We start from the raw sequence: 24,791 nt of genomic DNA on the forward strand, positions 1-24,791 counted from the left end.
CTATCCATTGCTTCTTGTCCTGCCTTCAGGTGCTTTGGAGTATAGATTGACCCCCTCCTCTTCTTTGTGGCAGCCCCCACAAAATATTGGAAAACTGCTATCATGTCACCCCCTTATTTTCATTAACTATACATACCCAATTCCAGCAACCGTTCTTTATATGTTTTAACCTCCGGTCCCTTTATCATGCAAGATTGGGCTGAAAATTGACCTTTGGGACTGTAAACTGAAAATGAAACAAGCACTCCCTCGCAGGAAGGACAAAAGCCAGGAATTGCCTTAATTTGCAAACTACTGAAAAAAGGAACCAAGTTGTTGAGTCAAAAAATAGTCACAAGAAACTGCCTGAGATGATAGACAGAAGGGGCCACCCTTGGCAACTTTTAAAGTATGTGGACTTCAACACCCAGAATTCTACAGCATGCATGAATTTCAATGCCCAGAACTCCCCAGCCAGCATTCTTGGACTTCAACTCCCAGGATTCCCTAGACAGCATCCTTGGACTTCAGCTCCCAGGATTCCACAGCCAGGATTCTTGGACTTCAACTCCCAGGATTCCACAGCCAGCATTCTTGGACTTCAACTCCCAGGATTCCATAGCCAGCATTCTTGGACTTCAACTCCCAGGATTCCCTAGCCAGCATTCTTGGACTTCAACTCCCAGGATTCCACAGCCAGCATTCTTGGACTTCAACTCCCAGGATTCCACAGCCAGCATTCTTGGACTTCAACACCCAGAACTCTCTAGCCAGCATTCTTGGACTTCAATACCTAGGATTCCCTAGACAGCATTCTTGGAGTTCAACTCCCAGGATTCCCTAGACAGCATGTGTGGACTTCAACACCCAGGATTCCCCTGCATGGCTGACTGGGGAATCCTGGGAGTTGAAGTCCACCCAGTTACATATCGTTGAGATGGAGAAATGCAGATATATACTGTGGGTGCACCGACTGTTTTGCTCTGTTTTCGGTGCCTTAGCACCTGTTGACACCCTGCTAAGGCAGCTCGATTTCCGCCTGACCACTTCAGAGCAAATGCAGGAAGTGCAGCGTAGCACATGGCGGTTTCGTTTTCACACCTTTTTTTTCCTACACCGCTTAAGGATAGCAGGTTTTTCATTCTTCCTTCTTCTCTTGCGGTTCCTGATTCGGCACCGCACTCTTCACTAGCTGTGTAAACAGGGGGAAGCTGTGTGGTTAAAAGAGCCGGCAGGACGTGGCTTTGTACAAGAAGTGCTCTCATCAACACTTCTTCTTCTCCTTTCTAAAACCAGCATGAAAGATCTGGTCGCTGGGTATTGAAGAGATTTTTGCAATGGCCATCTTCATCCTTAAAGCAACCTTTAGCAGCCTTAAGGTGGGTGGACTTCAATTCCCAGAATTCCCCAGCCAGATGTTTTAAGCTGGGCGGACATCAGCTTTTAAGGTGAGGCCTGCTGTGGATGCCACAGCCAGAATGCATGGACTTCAATGCCCAGAACTCCCAAGACAGCGTTCTTGGACTTCAACACCCAGAACTCTCCAGGCAGTGAAGTGCTGGAAGAAATTTTCTCCAAATTTTGAGGATTTCTCCTTGTTGTTTTTTGTTTGTTTGTTTGTTTTAAACTGGGGTCATTCATCCTCCAAGTGAAGGAAAGAAACTGTTCTGCCAATTGGTATCCACAGCAGGCCACTCTTCAACAGATTTCAACTGCTGTTACTGTAATTTTTAAGGTGGGTGGACTTCAAATCCCAGAATTCCGGGAGAGGCTCAGTCCACCTATCTTTAAGGACAACAGCTGGGAAGTCTGGGAGTTGAAGTCCACCTGTCTTAAAACACTGAGGAATTCTGGGAATTGAAGTCCACTTGTCTTAAAAACACAGGGGAATTCTGGGAATTGAAGTCCACCTGTTTTAAAACACAGACTGGGGAATTCTAGGACTTGAAATCCACCTGTCTGAAAACACGGAGAAATTTTGGGAGTTGACGTCCACCTATCTTAAAAACACTGGGGAATTCTGGGAGTTGAAGTCCACCCATCTTAACACACCCTAGCAGGGGCATTCTGGGAAAAAAGCCTTCCCAGCTTCTTTCTCCCTGCAAACTCTTAGCTATTATGCATGCATGTATGTATGTATTTGCATTTGAAGTTTTGCATTGCAAACCCTGGAGCGCCTGCGCACTCGGAAAGGCTCAGCAGCCATGGGTTGTGAGGGGGGCGGGGAGGGATGAGCCTGTCCTCGGGCGTGGGGTGGGGGGGGAAACGAAGACAAGACCCCAAACTTTCACGGGCGCAGAGAAGCTCCCCCAGCCAGGCGCACCCTTCGACGCATGCGCGCCTCTTTCCGTCTTCCTCCCCACCGGCTTTCTCTCCGAGCCAAGCCCGTTCCTTCTGCAGACGCATGCGCAGCAGAGATCTCTTCCCCCCCCCAGCGGGCGTAGATGAGTGAGTGGGTGAATGAGCGAGCGAGCGAGTCACGTGCTACGGTCACGTGATCCGCCAGGTGACCCTCCAAGAGGAAGTCGTCGTTTCCTGGTTGGAAAGGTGAGTTCTCTGGATTGTTCGGCGGGTGAATAGTAACAGTAGCAATAATAAGAGGAACAAATAGCAGCTGGAGGCCTTTGCAACAATCCCAGCCGGGGGATTGTGTCCAACTTTTTAAGACCACCCCCTCCTGGACTTCCACTTCCAGAATTCCCCCCAGCCAACTCTTTCCAATCCCCAGGGGATTCTGGGAGTTGAAGTCCAGGGGCCTTAAAAAGTTGCCAAGGCGGGGACACCCCTGGCCTTAGACTCTTTTTTCTTTTTGGCACGCAGGAAATAGAACGGACAGAGCCGGAAGGGACCTTGGAGGTCTTCTAGTCCACCCCCCCCTCCCCCCGCTTAGCCAGGGAAACCCTAGGCAGATGGTTATCCAATCCAATCCAGGCTCCCCTTTCCACGCCCTGCAGGGGAGGACAGGGAGAGAGGTGGAGGGGGCGGGTGTGCAAGTGGGGCAGGCAGCTGCTTTCCCCCCCCGAGGTTTGCAGAGGATGGCAGAGCCCAGAATTCCCAGCCGCTGTTAGGAAGCTGGGTTCCCCTCCCATTTGCTGGCAAACAATCCACTGAGGCCCAATGGAAAATGGTCTCTGAGATTCAGGGTTGAAATGAGGGGTCCTTGGTTGTTTTCTTGTAGACGTCTCATGACCCAACTACAGAGGAACATCAGTGCTTGAAGGGAGTGGGGTTTATGGGGAGGAGGAAAAATGTGGGGTCCCTTGGTGCTCTGTGAGCTTGGTGGTTTCCTTGCAGAAGTTTCTTGACCCAACTAAGAAACATTATCAGTGCTTGAAGGGAGTGGGGTTGCTGAGTGGAGGAGGAGGAGGAGGAAAAGAGGAGGACTGTGATGACCCAAAGGGGTGTGGCACAAAAGCAACAAAGTCACAAAAGTAGGTCAAGTCCCTTTAATTCCTCCAACTTGGCCTCCAATGTCCAGTTATCATCCGCTGGAGAAAAAACTCCCAAGAACAGTTTTTAAAGGGAAGAAATTTAGTCCGAACCAAAAGTACATATAAATTATAAATAAAAACCAACACAAATCACGCTGCAGCAATTAACGAGACAGGGCAGGATTGCAGAACTCAAAAGATAATGAAACACATACGGTTGGGAGGACGCCAGAACCCAGATAAGACTTGGCAAACAAAGTTAATGCATGCTTTGCTTCCAGCAAGGTGCTGTGCGCAAACACCCTATTTAAATCCTGTTTTCCCAGCTGCAGCTAATGAAGGGAATCAAGGCCCTTTTCTCCCCCATAACCCACATTGCTCCCTTCTCCGCTCCTCCCTGCATGCCCTAGGATGAAGAGGCGGTGGGCCTGGGTCTTCCTCTGAATGCCCAGCCGGCCTCTGCCCTTCCCCAGTTTCCTCCACACTCCCACTCCCTGTCAGCTGTTCAACCTCCCCCTCGGAATCAGACTCCAACAGTGGCATGACAAGGACTGTGCGGTCCCTTGGTGCTCTTTAAGCGCAGGGGTTTGTTTTTGCAGATTTCATGATCCAACCAGGTAATGTCACGTCACGTTAAGCCACGTCCCAACAAAACTGTCTACGGGTAGTCCTCAATATATAACCGCAACTGAGCCTAACATTTCATATATATATATGTGTGTGTGTGTTTTCTTAAGTTTTCGCAGGTACTTACATGTATGGTATTCAGCTTTGTTCGGGTATTTTCCCACATCATTATAGTTGTGCTTTTAAAGTTGTAGCAATGTTTCGGCAGAATCTCATCTGCCATCATCAGGCTGTGAAAGTCTGACTCACAGACGAACCCAATACAGAAGCCTGATGATGGCAGATGAGATACTGCCGAAACGTTGCTACAACTTTAAAAGCACAACTATAATGACTTTAGGGAGGTGTCCTTTAATTCCCTTGCAGGTGTGCTCTACCAGTGGCTCGTATTCCGTAATCGAAAGATTCCTCCTTGAGCCCTGCCATTCTCAAGCGTGCTTCCTTTCCCCTTTTCAAGGGATCCAGAAATGATCTCTCCAAGCTACAAAACCGTCATCCAGGGCGAAGCCTCCGAGACTGACTCAGAGGAAGAAATCAATTGTTCGGCATCCTCTCAGGCTGCCTTTGAAAAGCCTGCTGGACTTCAGGTCGCTGGGGAAGCCTCTGAAACAGACGAGGAAGACGAAGCCAGAATTCCCTCTGGACCGAAAGCCGAGGCGAAATGGATCACGCCAGATTTGCCTCCCCTGGTCGTTTACAGGGATGAAGAGTCGGAGTCTCCCACCGCTGTCGAAGAGAAGCCCGCCCTTCACATCAAACACCGGGGCCGATACAGCACCCTACTACAGCAAAAGCTGGTGGAGAGTAACGCCCGCTTATACTACGACATCCACAACACCATCAAACAGGTTTACCAAACTGCCATCAAGGAGATTGGAGCCATTACGGGGCAGCTGAGCAATTCCCAAAATGGCATCATCAACGCTTCGCACAACATACGGCTGGTTTTGGACGACCTACGGACCGTGGCAGACAAAATAGACATTATTAACAGCTGCAGTTTGTTACCGGATATCCCGATAGAGGTGCCTTCAGCACACACCTAAGAGACGGACGGACTGTTTCCTGCACACAGTTGTTCAAGGGGGTGAGGTTGGATGGGACCCCTGCTTGTAGAGCTCAGCCGAAAACTGAAATAGACTGAAACATTTGTCCAGCGAAAAGAAATCTTTGCTGCCGGTTTGATATACTTAAATCGCAGTAGGTCCTCTACAATCTGGCTCCAGCCCTTGTAAGTTAAGGCTGAACTGAACAAAATAAAACTGCTTTCACTGTTTTGGAGAGAAAGGGACAATGCCACTTCAAGAGATATATGTTCTGCTGGCTGATGCTTCCCGTCATATCTTAAAAATGTAGACTTGATTGCACAGGGTTGGAAGCACTTCATGAGCATGTAAATGCAGCATCACTTGGGACTCGTGAAAATGTGTTCCAAAGATGCTAAATTGCCTTCATTGATACATGTAGCTTATTCATTTGGAAGGAATGTATGATCTGAGCAGGACTAAGAAAAATGAAATAATTACTGATTTAATTCATTGGTGGGGGTGTGAATCAAAGGAGCTGTGGTATCCTGTGATGACCCAGGGTGGGATACAAAATAAACACAGTCACAAAAAAACAGGTGAGGCCCCTTTTATTCCTTCACTTTGCTTCCAAGCTCCAAATATCCTTGACTGGAGACAAAAAACACCCCCACAAGCAGTTACAAGAAGGAGGAAATGCCTATAAATTATAAAGAGTAAAAAAACAACACATACCAGGCAAGATAAGGGTTGGAAGGGAAACATCCACAGATATCAGAACACACACTGGGAAGGACGCCAAACTCGGGAACAATAAACTAGAGATATTTCCACGCTTTGTTTCCAGCACTCGCCCATACGCATGTCCGTCCTCTTATCCAGTTGTCACAGCTGCAGCCCCTTAAGAGGATCAAGGCCCTCCCCTCCCCAGTAGACCATGTCTCTCCCTTATCCTCTCCTCCCTGCATGCCCTAGGATGGAGAGGGGATGGGCCTGGGTCTTCCTCTGACTGCCCAGCCGGCCTCTGCCCTTCCTTAGCCTCCTCCACAACATCTGGTTCCACTCCCTGTCAGCTGTTCCTCCTCCCCCTCAGAGTCGGTCTCTACCTGGGGCATGACATATGGAAAGCTGTGTAAAACACAACAAGCTCAATGTTTGTGGAGAGGTGATGTAGCAGTTCGTACTGTTTGAGTCATCAAGTTGGCATCGATTCTTGGTGAGCTCCTAGATGGACCTTCTCCCATTCTGCATAGGCGATCTGTCCCTTCAGACCTTCACACAGTGGCTCTGTTGCTGCTGTCACTCTTTAAATTTGGGAGTGCAGATGTTCTTCTATAGGGTTATTGCAAGGAGCGCAGTAGAATGAATTTTGAAAAGCTGCATTGCTGATTCATTAAAACAGAATTCACAGCTTTTGGTTTGCCCTCTTGTGATGGGTGTCAACTACAAGCATTGATTGATTTTTAATACATTGATTTTTTTTCAAGATATAGAATACAAAAAAAAAATGAAAATAGTGTGAAATGGAGGAGGGAAAAAACGAGAAAGAAGTGAAGGGTGGGAGAAAAATATTGATTTACAACTCTTTTTAGGGCAATAAAATAATAGTATTACAGCCTCAACGACTTACTTTTACATACTAATATGGACTATCTATTTCTATATAACAACAAATTTATCCAATCGACAAAATCCAAAGTCAGTGTTTCATTTTTTTTCCCCTATCTCAAACCCCAAATCCAGAAGAGATTTCCAACTTGGACAGGAGAGTTGATTATAGGCCGTTAAGTTCACGCTGAGTGATTACATGAACGGATTTTCTGCAGGGTGATCTAACTAAGAATTCATCAATTCTTTCAATAGCATCCCTCAATTTTAGCCATAGCACTTAGAATTATATACCACTTCACGGTGCTTTACAGCCCTTCCTAAGCAGTTTATAAAGTCAGCACCTTGCCCCCAACAATCTGGCTCCTCATTTTACCAACTTCAGAAAGATGGAAATCTAAGTCAACCTTGAGCCAGTCAGGATCGAACTGCTGGCAGTGAGCAGAATTAGCCTGAAATACTGCATTCTAACCACCAGGTCACCAGTCCTCATATTTTGTAATGGAAGTAGAATATATAAATCCAGTAGCAGTAGCACTTAGATTTATATACCGCTTCACAGTGCTTCACAGCCCTCTAAGCGTTTACAGAGTCAGCCTCTTGCCTCCAACAATCTGGGTCCTCATTTGACCGACCTCGGAAGGACGGAAGGCTGAGTCTACCTTGAACCGGTCAGGATCGAACTGCTGGCAGTTGGCAGAGTTAGCCTGCCATGCTGTATTCTAACCACTGTGTTGCCTGGCCTCTATGGTCATCCTTTGCCCTTCCATCGTTCCCAGCCTTCCCGTCTTCTCCAGAGAGCTGGATAACAACAGCTTGTTCATTGCTTACCCTTCTTTTGCGTCATGGGTATTTTCGTTATGCCTGTTTGAAAAATAAAAAAAAACTTCGACCGAAACAAGAGAATAATCACAGAAGGAATCCAGAATCTGTTGTCCTGTTCGAACCTTGGAATTTATTTTCACGGAGTTGCTTAAAAAAAAACAACCCTCCTCTTTGCATAATTGAACAAGATGCAATCAAATGACAAAAGTGAGAACTAAGGAAGTAAAGATAGAAATTACTATTTCTTTTGTAAGATTGTTTTAGTAAGTGTCTAGGGCAGATTCTCAGGTCATTGTTATCCCAAAAGTGCCTTGTCAAGAGGCAACTGGACTTCCTGGTGGTCGTTGTTTTTTTCTTTGAAGATGTTTCACTTCTCCAAGAAGCTTCTTCAGAGCTGACCTTCTATTTCCCACCATCCAGTCAGAAGGTGAAGAAGCTTCTTGGAGAAGTGAAACATCTTCAAAGAAAACAACAACTAGAAAGTCCAGTTGCCTCTTGAAAAAAGCACCTTTGGAGCAACCCACATCTCTGAGGATTGCAAATTGCAGGTTTCTTGTGAAGAATCTGTAATTGATGCGTCGATTTTTATTTTGCAGGTGAAAGCGTGTGTGATAGAAATCTGGGTGGGGCGATTGTTTAGAGCAGAGGTCTCCAAACTTGGCAACTTTAAGACTTGTGGACTTCAACTCCCAGAATTCCTCCTTCATCCCTTCCTCCCTTCCTTCCTTTTCTCCTTCCTTCTTTCTTTTCACCTTCTTTCCTTCTTTTTCTTCCTTCCTTTTCCCCTCCCTCCCTCCCTCTCTTCCTTTCTTCTTCCTTCCTTCCTTTTCGCCTTCCTTCCTTCCTTCCTTCCTCCTCCCTCCCTCCCTCCCTCCCTCCCTCCCTCCTCCCTTCTCCCTTTCTCCTCCTCCTCCTCCTCCTCCTGTGACTTTCTGACAGACCAAGTCAATGGGGAACCCAAATTCACTTAATAAGCATGCGACTAACTTCACAACTGCAGGGATTCATTTAAAGAACCGTGGCAAGAAAGGTTGTAAGACGGAGCTCCCGCTGCTTAATGGAAGGGCTGGCCCTGCAGAGCTGAAGAGCCGGCTCTGGGCTCTCCTCCATAGCTAGGCTCAGAACCAACGCTCACGTTTTAGGGTGCTATGCACCGTATTTCTTGGGTGGAGCTCTAAGTCTGCTCGAACTACAGCACCCATCACCCACTCCGGACAGCAGGCCTAGGAGTGATGAGAGACATACTCCAATGACCTTGGAATGGAGAAGAGTCCAACTCTTTAGGTTCTTGAGTTTTGGGGTCCTCCTGCAGACCACCTAAAGTAGAGCTCTCCCAACTTGACGATTTTAAGACTTTAGCTGGAGAATTCTGGGAGTTGAAGTCCACAAGTCTTAAAAGTTGCCACATTTGGGGGCCCCGGTCTAGAGGGGGACATGGGAGTTGCAACCCACGAGTTCTTGTCCTCTTGTCAATCAAAGCAGAAACAGGATGCGTTCCATTCACACGGAGGCCATCAGTACTGCACGCAGGAAAGGATGACGTCTCCATCTATTTCCAGTTGGTCCACTTGAGAGGGAGGGATCCGATGGACATATTCAAATTTCAGCTGACCATTCACCAACACCTGGTAGCAGTTTTCCAGGTAGGTGATCTCCAGCTAATGGTCAAAGGAAGCAGGAGACATTTTTATCTCGATTATTTTAAACGATCCTTGGTTTGCAAGAAAAGTAGGGGAGGATGGGAATCAGCCAGGAATATCATCGGAAAACTTCAGTGGTTCAAGTCCCAACCCCTTTTTTTAAAAAAACATGCATTATGGGTAAAAAGGGGAGGGGCTTCAACTATCATATCGACTTCTTTGAAAATTTGTGCATGTTTTTTGCCGAAAAACAGCATTCAACTTTTGGATTTAGGCAAAACTGACACCTAGCGAGCAGTGGGTTCATTTAATGACCATTCCCTTCGCTTAATGACTACTGCAAAAAAGGTAGACAAATCAAGTCCACTCAGGTGGGTGAGCTGCTTTATGACCAGCACCACTTATGACCATAAGGGGCAGGCAGGCTCCATGATGGTCATATGTTGAGGACTAACTCTACACCAAAGCCAAAGACACAGAGGGTCAACGTGTGTTAATAACCCTCCTCTTATTTTGCCCACAACAACAACTCTGTGAGATGGGTTGGAGAGAAAAGAATTTGGCCAAAGTCACCCAATTGGCTTTCATGCCTAAGGCTGGACTAGAACTCCCCGTCTCCTGGTGATTGGTCCAAAGTCATCCAGTCAGCTTTCATGCCTAAGGCTGGACTAGAACTCCCGGTCTCCCATTTTCTCGCCTGCTACTTAAAAGTAACCCTGATACGGGTTTTCTGGCCAACACTGAAATGCCACGAAGCAAATTCTTATCCCAAGGACACTCCCCTTACCTGGAAGGCCTGCCCAGGACAGAAGGGCAGGAAGGCAACATTTCTCTCTTCGCTTCCCCAAGCGCCGTTGATAAAGGAATTCCGGACTAGCGCTCCCTCTTTGAACCGGGGGTTGACGTGCAGGGCGATGTTGCCCAGCAGGAGGTTTTTCAGGTTCACATGAAATCTGTATCCGAGGAAAGTATGTGGGTTACTTCAAGGGACACCCTAACTGCCCTCGGAAGAAATCCAGGAATTGGAACCACGAGCCCCTTTGCTAAAAACACCTCAAGTGAATGTGGATGCCTTCATGTTGGCAATGGGGGCAGTGGTGGCTTTCCAAATTGTTTCCTACTGGTAGTTCTATGTGTGGTTCTATGCATGTGTGCTTCACACGCTTGATGCACGCTATGCGTGTGTGGAGAGCTCAAAGACCAACTTTTGTCAACACTGGAAAGCTGAGCTGCTTTTTAGCTCAGCTGAGGCGCGGCAATCCACTCTGCTGTGCGAATCACCTGAGCTAAAAACAAGCAAACAAAAGAATATAGGAGAGGTAACGGCCGTGGGCAGGACCAACCAGAGGTGGTAATTTGCTGGTTCTCCGAACTAATCCAAATTTCCACTATCGGTATACCAGAATCGGTCCAAACCGGCTGAATACCACCTCTGCCCCCAACAGACCAGATAGGAAACATAGCCAGCTGGACTAATTCTGCCTTGTTGTAAAGCCACATTGACAAAACCTTGCAAATCTGAAAGGACAGTTCTCCCCCCGCCTCTCTTTTACACCCTGAGAAACTAGGGAGGGTCTCATCGTAGTTTCCTGATCCATCTGTTATGCAGCTGAGGGCTAAGCTGCCTCTTATCTGATGGTTCCCTTCACAGGAGATCTTGCAATGGTTATAAATGTGACAGTTGGTCATAAGTCACTTTTTTCAGTGCCGTTGTAACTTTGAACGGTCACTAAGCAAACTGTTGTAAGTCAAGGGGTACCTGGAGTTTTTTTTTTTTTGGGGGGGGGGTGTTTTTCCCCAGACCTTTTCCCTTAGGTTGACATACCTGTCCGCTGAATAAGGGATGCTCCCCATAATTTTGATCTTGCAGAAAGGAAAGAAACGCCCCGAAAGAATGGCATTAAACGGGGTGGCCTAAAAAAGAGATCAGGATGAAAAAGGAATAAGAGAAGAACTAAGAAATGGTCACTTTGGAGTCCTAAAACTTTCCCTGTTTTGATTTCCAGGTTCTCAGCAAGGCCACAATAAAGGAAAAACAGACACACACGCGTGGAGTTGGAGGTTATCATCCTGACCTCAGTTGAGTCCTGGACTTGATTATCCATTTTTCCTTTGTTTCCATCTCCGCGACACTGAATTCCACCTGATCTGGGGTGGGCTCACCTTGCAGCCCTGGTCAAAAGGGCCCAGCAGAGATTCTACTACCTGAGACTTCTCAGAAAACAACCACTGAATGGAAAACTGCTGGTGATCTTCCACTGCTGCACATAGAGAGTATCTTAACTCACTGCACCTGTGTATGGTTTGCCAATTGCACAAGGGCAGATAGGACAGCACTCCAGAGGGTGAATGTCATTGCCCAGAAGATCATTGGTTGCCCTCTCCCCTCTTTGGAAGAGCTTTATAGCTGTCGCTGCCTTAAGAAAGTTCAAAACATTCTCAAAGATCCATCTCATCCTGGGAATCCTTTTTTTTGAACTATTACCATCAGGCAGTCAGTACAGGATCATAAACACAAGGACAAATAGGCTGAAAAACAGCTTCTATCCCAGGGCAGTAACTTTATTGAATTCTACTGTATAGTGCAATATTAATGCAATATCAGGGGTTTACAATTCACTGTGTGGAGTGTGAAGGATGCGTGTTTATGTTTATCTTCATGGTCGTGATGCGCACTGAAGATGGTGTTTCATTTCTTTGTACAAAGTGCAATGACAATAAAGTAAAGTAAACTGAATCTGCCCTTCTACTTCTTTTTGGTTCTTGCACTTAATTCTTACACCATCTTTCTTCAGGCAAGGGCCAATGAAATCCAACCGTTGATCATCGTCTCTTGACCAACTATCCCATCTCCAAGAGAAATTAGATTACAGGCGGCTCTCGAAGGAAGGTTCAAAAACGTTCCCTACCAGGCGTCTCCAACCTTGGCAACTTTAAAACTTGTGGACTTCAAATGCCCAGAATTCCTCAGGCTAAGGAATTCTGGGAGTTGAAGTCCACAAGTCTTAAAGTTGCCAAGGTTGGAGACCCCTGCTCCAAACCATCAAAGTCCTCCTATCTTCAGACTAGACACTGCAGTAGATGGGGGAACTTTGATTGCAAGGAACGTCTTGGAATGTTCCTTCAAGAATCATCTGACATCTGCAAGGGGCTTGCAAAGGGTCATCATTGCAGAGGAAAATCAAGACCAACCGATTTTGTGAGGACGTCCAAAAAGGAAGACAAAAAGTCACCTACCGGATTGCACACCGTCATTCCACCAAAGTTCTGAGGAAAAGAAGAAAGGACATGTTTGTTACAGACATCTAGACAATCTAGATCAGACCTCCTAAGGAATTAGGGCTAAAAGACCCAGAATTCTCAGCAAGGATGTCCAGCAAGCATGCCCTAGTTCTCATCAAATGAGGAAATTCTCTCCTTGTCTAGAACCGTTCATTCATAGTTGAGGCTGGTCGATCAAGGAACCACTCATGGTAGTCCAATTGCTTAAGCAAAGGTGTAAAATACTCAGTACACAGCTAATGTCGGTAACTGAGACCATGAACTCTGTCACTAAGCGAAGCAGTCTTAAAGTGCAGTGTCACGTGACCGTGCCAGCTTACAATGGCAGCTGTGGCAGTTCTGTTTGCTGTCATTAGGTGGATCCCATGCTATCGTTAAGCACAAATGACCCATGAATGCCTTTTTGTTTTCCTGCCAGCTTCCCCAGTAACTTGGCTTGCCGGAAGCCAGCAGTGAAAGTCACAAATGGGGATCATGTGATCGTGGGACAGTGGTCAGATTCAAAAAAATTTTACTACCAGTTCTGTGGGCATGGCCTGGTGGGCGTGGCTTGGTGGGCATGGCAGGGGAAGGCTACTGCAAAATCCCCATTCCCTCCCCAGCCGACTAACTTGCTTTCCAGCTCCGTTCTCCTGTGCAGGGCAACCGATCAGCAGGGACTCGATGGGAGGCAGAGAATAGATGGGGTTGGTGGGGCCAGTCAGAGACGGTATTTGCCGGTTCTCCGAACTATTCAACATTTCCACCACCAGTTCTGTAGAACCGGTCTGAACCACCTGAATACCACCTCTGCCTGGGACACTGGGGCCTTCATAAAGGTGAGTTGGTGGCCAAGCACCCCAATCATGATTGTGTAAACACAGAGGTTCTGCAATGGTGAATCTCTACCCATGGTGAATCTCCTCATCCGGCGCCGTTGTAACTTTGAATGGCTGCCAAACATGTGGATGTTAAACGAGGATTGCCTGTATTGATAATCAAGGCTGAAAAATTTACATTCTCTTTTTTGCAAATGGAACATAGGTAAATAAATGTTTGAATTATACTTACAGTCACAGGTGGGATGGGATTGTAAGGTGGAGGAGCATAAGGAGGTGGAACCTGAAACACATACATGGATGGATGGATGGATGAATAGATAGATAGATAGATAGATAGATAGATAGATAGATAGATAGATAGATAGATAGATAGATGAGAGAGGGAGAGATGCATGGATAGAGATAGGTAGATAGATGATAGATGAGAGAGAGAGAGAGAGATGGATGGATAGATAGAGATAGATATATAGATAGATAGATATAGATAGATATAAATATATATATAAAGATACTCAGACACACACATACCCAGAAGAACTAAGAATAAAAAGGCATAAAGTTCATAACATCCTTCCAGGCAGAAGGAGTAGAAACAAGCATGGAATAAACCCTAATTCACAATAGGACAACCTGAGTTAGCAGCGTTTTTCCTACTAAGGAAGGACTTTCATGGATAAGCAAAGAATTTTGGGAGGCAGCCCTCGCTTTCCAAAGAGAAGATTTATTGAACTTGACAACTCCCAGGATTCACCCAGGATAACAGAGACGTCTGTACTGATAGAAGATAATATTTACAGCTCAGATTTGAATGGTAGAGTCCTTGGTGCTCTCTGAACTTTGTGATTTTCTTGAGGACATTTCAATACCCAACTAGGTAACATCATCAGTGTTAGAAGGGAGTGGGGTTTGGCAGGAGAGGAGGAGGAGGAAGAGGAGGAGGAGAATAATGGTGGATTACTTGGTGCTTTCTGAGTTTGGTAGTTCTCTTGCAGACATCTTATTACCATACTAGGTAACATCATCAGTGCACCAGTGCAGAAACTTCTGTTTCCTGCAACTGAAGTCACGAAATCCATGCTGGCAAATTTAACCTGGAGGTTAGAGAGGCTGATAGCAATACTCACGAATCCTCCTGTGAAATTGATGCAGCTCAAGGAGACGTCCCCTTTGATCTGCAGAGTCTGGACCAGATTCATGGGAAGGCGGTGTCGGTAGTCTATGAACTGGCTGCCATTGATAGAAACCTAAAGAAGGAAAAAGAACAGAATGAGAAGTGAAATCGTGTGTGTAGAAAGAAACAAACATGGAATGTCTTGACTGATGTTTCTCAGCCTTGGAACTTTAGGATATGTGGACTTCAATCCCCAGAATTCACCCAGCCAGCAAATTGACTGGGGAATTCTGGGAGCTGAAGTCTCCACATTAGTGCAGAATTCTGGGAACTGAAGCCCACATATCGTAAAACATGCCGGCTGGTGAATTCTGGGAATTGAAGTCCTTATATCTTAAAGTTGCTGAGGTTATTAGCAAACAATGGACTAGATAAATCCACAGGTCTTTGTTGTGTGACCATTGCAACTACTTCTCATGGACATATTTTGAGAAGAGAAAAGAAGAACAGATGTAACTTCAGGTAAGGCATAATAAAAAATATTTCTATTTGGAAGCATCTATTCTAAAATGCAATTGGTAGCAATTCCGCAATATATTCACTAGGGGGCAGCAAACATGAACCAGTGCAGCAGCACCACCAGGGGGCGGCTGGAGGAAGCAATAAAGGAAGCAATTTGGAGCTCAATTTTAGAACGAATTCAGTGAAGAGTGGATCAAATTCAATTTCTCCTTACCTTTTCCTGATTTAAGGACCATTCCTCCAGGCGCCCTGATGCACTGACTGCACTATAACTCCTATTGGCTGTCCCAGGGCAGCCAGATAACAGATAATCCCAGTTGGAAGGGACCTTGTAGGTCATCTAGTCCAACCCCCTCTGCCCAAGCGGGAGACCCTACACCATTTCTGACAGATGGCAGTCCAGTCTCTTCTTGAAAGTCTCAAGTGATGAAGCTTCCACAACTTCTAATGGCAACTTCTGTTCCGTTGGTTGATTGTTCTCCCTGTCAGAAAATTGCTCCTTGTTTCGCGGTTGAAATCTCTCCTTGTTCAATTTCCATCCATTGTTCCTTGTCTGGCCTTCGGGTGCTGGAGAAAATAGCTTGACCCCTTCCTCTCTGGGGCAGCCACCCCACACCCCCAAATATTGGAAGACTGCTATCCTGTCTCCCCTGGTCCTTCTCTTCACTAGACTAGCCACCTATAACTATAACCCTATCCATACTGGCACTAGCCTTCTGCTCCTGTTTTTACCTGGTAACCACAGCTCCTGATGTTGATGATCACTTGAAAAGAGACGCCTCGCTGGAAGAGCATTGTGGACGTCCGTTCCTCGGGTCCCCAGCAGCCTTTTTCTTGCGTGTTGCAGACAATGATGTTGCCTTCATCAAACCGTGGGTTGAAGTGGAAGGCGATATCCCCATTTGCACACACCAGGTTCACAGAGAATCTGGAACACCAAAGGCCCCCCGTGGCTGAATGTACATTCTTCAAGTGCCATCTTTTGACCTCTAAAATGATCTACAGCAAGGCTGGGCGTCCAATCTTGACAACTTTAAGACTTCCGGACTTCAACTCCCAGAATTCCCCAGCCAGCTACGCTTCTGGGAGTTGAAGTCCACAGGTCTTAAAGTTGCCAAGGTTGGACATCCCTGCGTTAGCTGATTCTGCAGGAAGCAGAGGTTGGACCTGATAAGCTTGAAGAGCAACAGAATTCTCAGATTTTATCCATAAGCAAGCAAATGCTGGATTAAAATGGACTTTGAGCTGCTCCAGCAAGGTTGTGCGTGCGATGTTAATGCTTTCTCCCGTTCAATAGTCACAAAAAACACAAAAGCCACTTGGCCCTTTGACTTTAGTCGTCCTTTCTTCCAAGCAGGGATAATCAAGCCATAAAAAAAAATGGAACACCCTTCAGGGCAGCTGGGTGGGGAGGGGGATAGGAGGTGAAATTGAAACGAATGGAAGGAAGGAACGGATGAGTCAACCCCAATCAAAAGTCAACAAACCTTTTGGCAGAGACTATGACGCAGCCTTGGATTAAAATGTTTTTTCCTTCGCAGAGACCTCCAAAAATTGGGCTGCAAAAGGGGACACACTGTGGAATAAAGAGGGGGAAAAATAATTACCGCCTACGTCAGAATTCAAATATACATCTTGTCATGCCCCTGTCGGAGTCTGAATCCGAGGAGGAAGACGAACAGCTGACAGGGAGCGGGAGTGTGGCTCCATTGGCTGTGGAGGAAACTGGGGAAGGGCAAAGCCCGGCTGGGCAGAGCAGGAGAGAGGTAGAACAAGGGAGAGGGGGCTCAGAGGAAAACCCAGGCCCACCCCCTCTTCATCCTAGGGCACGCAGGGAGGAACGGAGAAGAGAGCAACGTGGGTTGCATGGCTTACGGGGGAGGAAAGGGCCCTGATTCCCTTCATTAGCCACACCTGGGAAGAGAATTTAAAAGAGATGCATGCTGAGTGCAGCGTCTGCTGGGAACAAACGTGACTTTAATCCTGTGTTGTCATGGCTTATCTGTGTTCCTGGCATTTTCCCAACCGTGTGAGTTTTGCCATTCCTTCAAATCTGAAATTCTTGCTCCTGCCCTGCCAAACTAATTACTTCAGTTTGGCTTGTATGGACTTTAAATTACAGTTTGTGTTGACTCTGTTTTGGACTTGATTCTCTGCAGCCAAAGTCTGTTCCTGGGAGGGTTTTTCTCCAGACCAGAAGGTAACCAGGACATTGGTTGTCCAAAAATTTGAATCCCACCCCTGGAATTAACCCCCTCGGAGGCAGGGCAGGGAGTTTCTAGTGGCTAGCTTATCTGATTTTCTCAATGGATCTCCCTTGGCAAGCACTTTATTTAGCTTGCCACACTTTTACCAGGTGTTAAATGCTCTTGGCTGAATGCCCAGAAAGGAAAAAAAGCCGGGGGAAGTCCATTTACTATTCTAGTGCGGCTGCTTGTTTCTCTGAGGTTATTGGGGGTTCGTTGAGCCAGGCAGAGTCTTAGTTGGGGGAATGGCCTGAACCCCTGCGAGCCCCCAGCAGCCCACCCTGGCGAGACCCTCCAGATCTTCGATCTTTGCCGTACAAATTCCCAGTCTCTTCTGGGAAAACATCTTCAGGATTTACGCTCAGAAGGCCAGTGCAATGAAAACTTTAAAAATAGCAGAAATTGGAGTCCGCGCGCTCAACTAAATCATAGTACAGGCAGCCCTCGACTTACAACAGTTCGTTTAGTAACCCTTTGAAGCTACAACGGCACTGACAAAAGCGACCTTGCACCGTTTTTCACACGTACGACCGTTGCAGCTTCCCCATTGTTGATGAAATTTCAGACGCTTGGCAACAGACTCATATTTATGGCGGTTGCAGTGCTCTGGAGGTCACACGATCCCCTTTTGCGACCTTCTGAGAATCAAAGTCAACGGGGAAGCCAGATTCGCTTAACAACGGTGGCAGAAAAAGTCAAGATTCACCCAAGAACCTTCTCGCTTAGCCACAGAAATTTGGGACTCAACCGTGGTCATCAGTCAAGGACTACCTGTGGTTTGCTGGCTTATGCAAACTTTGGTGGAAGGGGCGACTTCATCCGGAAACTAGATTCAGCCTTAAGCCTTAACACTGGCTGGGCAATTCTGGGAGTTGAAGTCCACCCCTCTTAAAGGGGCCAAGGTTGAGAAATAATGCTGGCTGGGGAATTCTGGGAGTTGAAGTCCACCCCTCTTAAAGGGCCAAGGTTGAGAAATAATGCTGGCTGGGGAATTCTGGGAGTTGAAGTCCACCCCTCTTAAAAGGGCCAAGGTTGAGAAACAATGCTGGCTGGGGAATTCTGGGAGTTGAAGTCCACCCCTCTTAAAGGGGCCAAGGTTGAGAAACACTGTGGACGCCTTAGAGAAACTAACCGCTTTAGGCTGAAATGTGTTTTTGTGGGTCAGAATTGACTTCAGACACCCACTTTCTCCTATGTGATTAGTTTCAAGGAAGCAGGAAACAGCAAAGGGCTTAAATTAAACCACTAACCACTTTGCTTGGCTAAGTAAAGCTACTTTAATCCCCTAGAATGAGCCTTCATGTTTCGGATTCAAAAGTTAGGATCCTCCTCACGATACTTGGAAATAAAATGAGGCTCACACAGACGTTTATTTCAAGATGTCTTTTCTGACTGCCCTTGTCTGACCAACAGGCATGATATTTCCAAGCATTTGTCCAGCCAAGAACAGGCTAGGTCCAACTCTGCTTAGCTTGAGGCAAAAGAAGGTCAACTAATTTCTATCACTAGAGTCTAGTTTGCCTTAACAGGAGAGACCCCAATAGGAAAAAAAATCCATCCTTCCTTCCTTCCTTCCTTCCTTCCTTCCTTCCTTCCTTCCTTCCTTCCTTCCTTCCTTCCTTTCTCTTCCTTCTCTCATCTCTTTGTTTTTTCTTTTTTTGTACCTCCCTTCCTTCCTTCCTTTCCTTCCACACCCTTCCTCCATTCTTTCTTTCTTTCTCTTTTTCTCTTTCTTTCCTTTCTTTCTTTCTTTCTCTTTTTCTTTTTTTGTCCCTCCCACCCTTTTCTTCCTTTCTTCTTTCCTTCCCCTCTCTCCTTCCCTTCTTTCTTTTTTCTCTGTCTTTCTCTTTCTTTCTCTTTCTCTCTTTCTTTTTGTCCCCCCTTTCTTCTTTCCTTCCCCTCCTTCCCTCCCTCCTTTCTTTCTTTCTTTCTTTCTTTCTTTCTTTCTTTCTTTCTTTCTTTCTTTCTTTCTTTCTTTCTTTCTTTCTTTCTTTCTTTCTTTCTTCTTTGTCCCTCCCTCCCTTCCTTTCTTCTTTCCTTCCACTTCCTTCCTTCCTTTTCTTCCCTTTGTTTCTCTCTTCTTTCCTTCTCCCCTTTCTCTCCTTTTTTCTTTCTTTCCATCTTTCTCTTCTCTTCCTTTTCCTCCTTCCATCCCTCATTCTTTCTTTCCTTCCTTCCTTCCCCTGACTTTCAGACTGAAGGCCGACCAAGAACTCAAGACAACGAAACTTCTCCCATCCGTGACCTCCATGAAAAGCTCCAACCTTCGCAATTTGTTTCTTCATTTGCTACCATATGGATCTTTGTTGTGAGATGCTACAATGAGCTTTAAATCTGTCTCCCTCTTAGGAAACCGATTCCCACTTCCTACACATTGACCAGCTTGTCTCAATATCTCCAACTCTCTGCATTGGACATCATCATATATTGGGGGCCAGGGTAAATCTTCCCCCTCCCCCCAAAATCCCCCCCTCCTAGTGAAAATTCTCTCCATACTCACCGGATTTAAGATGGGCTGTTGCAAAGCCATTTTGGGGTTTGCCAAAGTTGGTGGATTAAAGATGGCTTGCTTCTTATATGCCCTCTGGGTAAAAGTCGAACTTTCTATAAGGTGCCAGAAAATTAAGGTTAATTTCCTTCTAAGGAGGCGTGGTTAGAAACCTGTTGTACTTTGCCCTGTAAGTTAGCAAACAAATTTTTATAAAAGGGTGTTTTTAAATCTTGAGATTTCAAAGGTTAGCATTTTCCCTACCATTCCAATACACTTATTCATTTATTTAGCGTTTGGCGAAGATATGAACTTACAGTGGTTCAAATACAGGTAGTCCTTGACTCAAGATCACAACCGGGCCCAGCATTTCCGTTGCGAAGCGAGACATTTGTTAAGTGAGTTTTGTCCTGTTTTATGACCTTCCTTGCCTTTCTTGTTGTTAAGTCAATCCTGCAGTTGTTAAATTAGCAACACGATTGTGAAGTGAATTTGGCTTCCCCATTGACTTGGGCTTGTCTGAAGGTTGCAAAAGAGTCACATTCCCCAAAAGAAGTCAATCAACATTTGCCTGGTGTCATCAATCTCCCCCTCCAGGTCTTAGCAGGGTCAGCTCCCGTTCCCACGGGAAGGAGAACCATCCAGCCTAAACAACTTTCTCTATCTCCACTCCTCCCACCTTAGGAATCAAATGACCCCAGGACATCGTAACCGTCATAAATATGAGTCAGTTGCCGAGCATCTGAATTTTGATCACATGACCATGGGGATGCTGCAATGGTCATAAGCGTGAAAAATGGCCGTAAGTCACTGTTTTCCGTGCTGTTGTAATGTCGCTAAACAAACTTATTGTAAGTCGAGTGTCAGGTTTCCAAGTGATGAAATCCATTTAAAAAGGAAAGAGCAAAGTCCATCTTCCAAAACGATTTCTTTTATTTAGGAAAGCATCAAATTGGCAAAGTCTGTTGTAATTCTAGATCTGACACAATCCAGAATTATACCACATAATATTGGAAGTTAGAAACACCCTCCACCTTTTTTATTCTTTATAATTTATAGGCATTTTTTAGTTTAAACGGCATTTCCTCCTTCTTGTAACTGCTTGTGGGGGAGTTTTTTGTCTCCAGTCAAGATTATTTGGAGCTTGGAAGCAACGTGAAGGAATAAAAGGGGCTTTGCCTGTTTTTTGTGACTGTGTTTATTTTGTATCCCAGCCTGGGTCATCACATCGTGCTTGAGCAAGGGGTTGGACTAGAAGACCTCCAAGATCTCTTCCAATTTTGTTATTCTGTTATTATTCTGCTATTCTGATCATGGCAACTGGGATGTAGAGTCAAGCCTAAGCTATTTAAATGCGGCCAAAGCTGGTCAAGCCCAGCAAGATCTGGCATTTCATTTGTGTGACTTTTATCTTCAAAGAAGCCCCAAACGGATGTGCCTGGTTTGTTTCCTTCATTTTAATGACTATCTGATTTAGAAAGGATGAAGCTATGCTAATTGGGCATTGTTCTCCATTGAATTGCCTTAATTGTTTCATCTTACTTAAGACTGAGCCAAAGGAGCCGATTATACATACTTAAAATTTTATACTTGATTTGATCTTTGTTTTGTCTGTGTGTGTTTTTTAGTAATTGCTACTTAAGGGCAATTAGGTGCAGCAAGTTTAAACCCAAGGAGTTTAATATTGAAGCAACGTCTTCACTTCAGGCTCTTCTATATGCGTTCGGACTACCGAACTCATCATTCCCAGACAAAGCAATTAATAATTGTACTAAGTTCCTCATCTTTGCTTCTGAATTCACGACCCCCCCTTCCAATACTTTGTAAGTACGCAAAACCCATTTTGGAAAAAAAAGATGGTTCACAAATTCCTTTGCATCATCAGGGGTGTGTGATGACCCAGGGTGGGATACAAAATAAACACAGTCACAAAAACCAGGTGAAGCCCCTTTTATTCCTTCACTTTGCTTCCAAGCTCCAAATATCCTTGACTGGAGACGAAAAAGTCCCCCACAAGCAGTTACAAGAAGGAGGAAATGCCATTTAAACTAAAAAATGCCTATAAATTATAAAGAGTAAAAAAACAATACAAACCAGGCAAGATAAGGGCTTGAAGACGTCCACAGATATCAGAAAAAACACTGGGAAGGATGCCAAATTCAGAGAGGAACCATAAACTAGAGATATTTCCATGCTTTGTTTCCAGCACTCACCCGTACGCATGTCCATCCTCTTATGCAGATCTCACACCTGCCACCCATGAAGGGGATCAAGGCCCTCTCCTCCTGAGTAGACACGTCTCTCCGCTAGGATGGAGAGGGGATGGGCCTGGGTCCTCCTCTGACTGTCCAGCCAGCCTCTGCCCTTCCCCAGCCTCCTCCACAACCTCCAGAGCCACACTTACACTCCCTGGCAGCTGTTCCTCCTCTCCCTCAGAGTCAGTCTCCATCAGGGGCATGACAGGGTGGCTGATCCCAGTTCAGGTAAACCAGTTCTCCCCGGTTCAGGGGAACTGGTACTGAACTGGTAGCTAATTTTATGACCGGTTCGGTGAACTGGCAAATCCCACTCCTGGCTGGTCCCGCCACCCCACCCTGTCCCTCCTGGGGGTTCCCACACGGCCAGTTTTGGATCCCAGGTAAGTACACGGCCTTGTTGGGGGGGGGCAAAAAATGGATCCCAGGTAAGTACAAGGCCTTGTTGCGGGGGGCAAAAAATGGGCTTCCAGAGGGCCTCCAGAGCCCAGGAGTCTCAAGAAAAACCTCTGGAGTCTGGGGAGGGCAAAAACACACCTCCACCATGGTGCAGGAGGCCAACTAGGCCACGCCCACCATGGCCACACCCACACAGCAACCAGGCAGAGAACTGGTTGCTAAAATTTTTGAAGCCCACCCCTGCGCACCATCCAGGACCCATCGCCTTATTTTTCTCCAGAAGAAATATACTGTAAATAAAAATCTAAGACTCAGGAGAAACCAGACACCCATGGTCTTCCCACATGAAGGGCTGCAAAGGGTCTTAGCCATCCTGGCACACGCAAGAATAAAACATGGCCACTTTTTTTACGATTCATTATGCTTGGAACGCTCTTCCAGAACACCTAAGACCGTGATGGCGAACCTAGGGCGCCATTTGTGTGGGCACGCGAGCCCCAGCCAAACTTACCTGCACTGTGCATGCGCTCGCCTCCCCGCTGATTTTTTGGCCCATTTGAGGCCCTTTTCACCCTCCCGGAGCCTCGAGGGAAGGCGCTGCAGCATCAGGAAGCTGGAAAATGGGCTTTCTGGAAATACCGGAAGTGCCAAAATGGGCCCGTTTTCGGCCTCCCACAGCTCCATAAGCTTTCCTTGAGCCTCTGGTAGGTGAAAACAGCCTCTCCTGGGCTCCAGAGGACATCTTGGGAAGCCGAAAAACAGGCTCTCTGGAAATACCGGAAGTGCTGAAATGGGCCTGTTTTTCGGCCTCCCAAGGCTGCAGAGGCTTCCTTCAAGCCTCCGGGAGGGTGAAAATGGCCTCAAACGGGCCAAAATTCAGCTGGGAGGCACAGGCATGCACAGTGCAGGTAAGGGGAAAGGGATGTTGCGCAGCCATGCGCGGGGGGGATGGGGTGCATTGCATTATGGGTGCTGGCACGCGCATGCTTTTGGCACACCACAACAAAAAGGTTTGCCATTACTGTCTTAAGAGATGCTTTCAAAATGCTTTTTAAAAAAAACCTTATGTTTCCAATACAGATAGTCCTCAATTCATGGCCATCATCGGGTGCAGAATTTCCATTGCTAAATGAGCCATGCCTGATTTTACGATCTTTTTTTTTTGGCATGGTTGTTAAGCCCCCAAGGTGCTTTTTTTTTTTTTTTCCAAAGGACTTTCTTTTTCCTTGAAGGCATGTCGCCTCTTATCCAAGAAGCGTCTTCAGTTCTGACTTTCATTTAATCAGAACTGAAGAAGCTTCTTGGAGGAGAAGCGAAACCTCTTCAAGGAGAAACAAAGGAAGTCCGGTTGCCTTTGGAAAACCATGACCTGGATCACCGAGAATCTCCATAGACATGATTGTTAAGTGAAGCATTGCGCTCGTTAAGCGAATCCAGCTTCCCCATTAATTATACTTGCCAGAAATTGTCTGGAAAGGTCACAAATAGGGATCACGTGACCCTATGAGCAGTGGTGGATTCAAAAAAAATTACTACTGGTTCTGTGGGCATGTCTTGGTGGGCGTGGTTTGGCCTGGTGGGCGTGGCAGGGGAAGAATACTGCAAAATCTCCATTCCCTCCCCACTCCTGGGTGAAGGTTACTGCCAAGTCCCATTCCTTCCCCACCCCACTAACCTGCTTTCCAGCTCTGTTCTCCTGTGCAGGGCAACCAAAGAAGACCCAGCCAATCAGCTGGGACTCAGGAGGCGGAGCATAGATGGGGGAGAGGCCAGTTAGAGGTGGGATTGGCCAGTTCTCTGAACTACTCAAAATTTCCGCTACTGGTTCTCTAAACTACTCAACATTTCTGCTACCGGTTCTCCTGAACCGCTCAGAACCTGCTGAATACCACCTCTTCCCAGGAAACTGCAACCATCGTAAATACAGGCCGGTTGCCAAAATGTTAGTTTTGATCGCACCAACCACGGGGCTGCTGTGACAGATATAAGTGTGAGGACCAGTTGTAAGTCCGTGTTTTTTTTCAGTGTTGGTGTGACTCAAACGGTCGATAAATGAATGTGTAAGTTGAGGTGGTTCCTCTCCAAGCACTGCTGAATTTTCTGCAGGATCTGCTGTCCGTCATGCCCCGTTTTGTAATTGCCCAAAATCATCAGCAAGCAAAATTTTGTCTTCTTCTTGCATCATCCTGTCACCAAATTGCTGCAAACACAGGGCAGGATATTGGGTGGTTTGGCAAAAAGCGTGTATTAAAATCACGGGCCTTTCCGATCATAGTAAACCTTCGTGCAACGTGGACCGAGTTGGCGTGACTCAATTTTTTTTCTGCCTTCCTCGGTGAAGTTGCATCCGGGCCACACAAACACAGCACAGGAAACTGTGGTGCTTTTCCAACAACCCAAGTGCACCTGTGGTTTGAAGAAGGAAAAAAAGCAGAAAGGCGAAGGTAACCAAGAGATTAGAAGCACCATAATTGTACTTAATAGCGTTCAAAAAATTAAAACATCCGCAAGAATCTAATGACTCTTAAATGT

General features: G+C 46.2%; 2 protein-coding genes and 1 long non-coding RNA gene across 5 annotated transcripts; 2 read left to right on the forward strand and 1 right to left on the reverse strand.

Annotated features, from left to right (window-relative positions):
* Nucleotides 1-2,160: 2,160 nt before the first annotated feature.
* Nucleotides 2,161-5,660, forward strand: BLOC1S3 (biogenesis of lysosomal organelles complex 1 subunit 3). 3 transcript variants are annotated; one of them, XM_026715471.2, is made up of 2 exons: nucleotides 2,161-2,526; nucleotides 4,495-5,660. In XM_026715471.2, the coding sequence occupies exon 2, from the start codon at nucleotides 4,505-4,507 to the stop codon at nucleotides 5,081-5,083; it is 579 nt and encodes a 192-aa protein (XP_026571256.1). In that variant the 5' UTR covers nucleotides 2,161-2,526; nucleotides 4,495-4,504; the 3' UTR covers nucleotides 5,084-5,660. The 3 variants fall into 3 exon arrangements, with proteins under 3 accessions (XP_026571256.1, XP_087795394.1, XP_026571257.1); XM_087939268.1 differs by having other exon boundaries at nucleotides 2,372-2,526; nucleotides 4,404-5,660; XM_026715472.2 differs by lacking the exon at nucleotides 2,161-2,526 and adding an exon at nucleotides 3,283-3,410.
* A 3,114-nt stretch (nucleotides 5,661-8,774) lies between these two features.
* Nucleotides 8,775-19,706, reverse strand: LOC113446013 (galectin-4-like). Its single transcript, XM_087940188.1, has 9 exons — nucleotides 19,618-19,706; nucleotides 16,359-16,447; nucleotides 15,604-15,799; nucleotides 14,363-14,482; nucleotides 13,468-13,518; nucleotides 12,373-12,402; nucleotides 10,961-11,049; nucleotides 9,923-10,088; nucleotides 8,775-9,153 (listed from the first exon to the last, which is right to left on the reverse strand). Exons 1-9 carry the CDS (start codon nucleotides 19,645-19,647, stop codon nucleotides 9,010-9,012), a joined length of 915 nt encoding a protein of 304 aa, XP_087796314.1. The 5' UTR covers nucleotides 19,648-19,706; the 3' UTR covers nucleotides 8,775-9,009.
* Nucleotides 9,006-11,872, forward strand: LOC148124979 (uncharacterized). Its single transcript, XR_015744708.1, has 2 exons — nucleotides 9,006-9,138; nucleotides 11,142-11,872. It is a non-coding gene; the product is annotated as an uncharacterized LOC148124979 (long non-coding RNA).
* Nucleotides 19,707-24,791: the final 5,085 nt, after the last annotated feature.

Source organism: Pseudonaja textilis, chromosome 10, assembly GCF_049901715.1.
Source record: "Pseudonaja textilis isolate UNSWEBS1 chromosome 10, rPseTex1.2, whole genome shotgun sequence".
Taxonomy (NCBI): Eukaryota; Metazoa; Chordata; class Lepidosauria; order Squamata; family Elapidae; genus Pseudonaja; species Pseudonaja textilis.

What these genes read in the sequence shown, in the direction of transcription:
- BLOC1S3 (XM_026715471.2), top strand. Translation starts at nt 4,505, where the DNA reads ATGATCTCTCCAAGCTACAAAACCGTCATCCAGGGCGAAGCCTCCGAG.
- LOC113446013 (XM_087940188.1), bottom strand. Translation starts at nt 19,647, where the DNA reads ATGGCTTTGCAACAGCCCATCTTAAATCCG. An exon ending in ATCCCATCCCACCTGTGACT is followed by an intron (nt 12,403 to 13,467) that starts GTAAGTATAATT and finishes TCTTTTCCTCAG; the next exon opens with AACTTTGGTGGAATGACGGT. An exon ending in ATCCCTTATTCAGCGGACAG is followed by an intron (nt 10,089 to 10,960) that starts GTATGTCAACCT and finishes CCTCGGATACAG; the next exon opens with ATTTCATGTGAACCTGAAAA.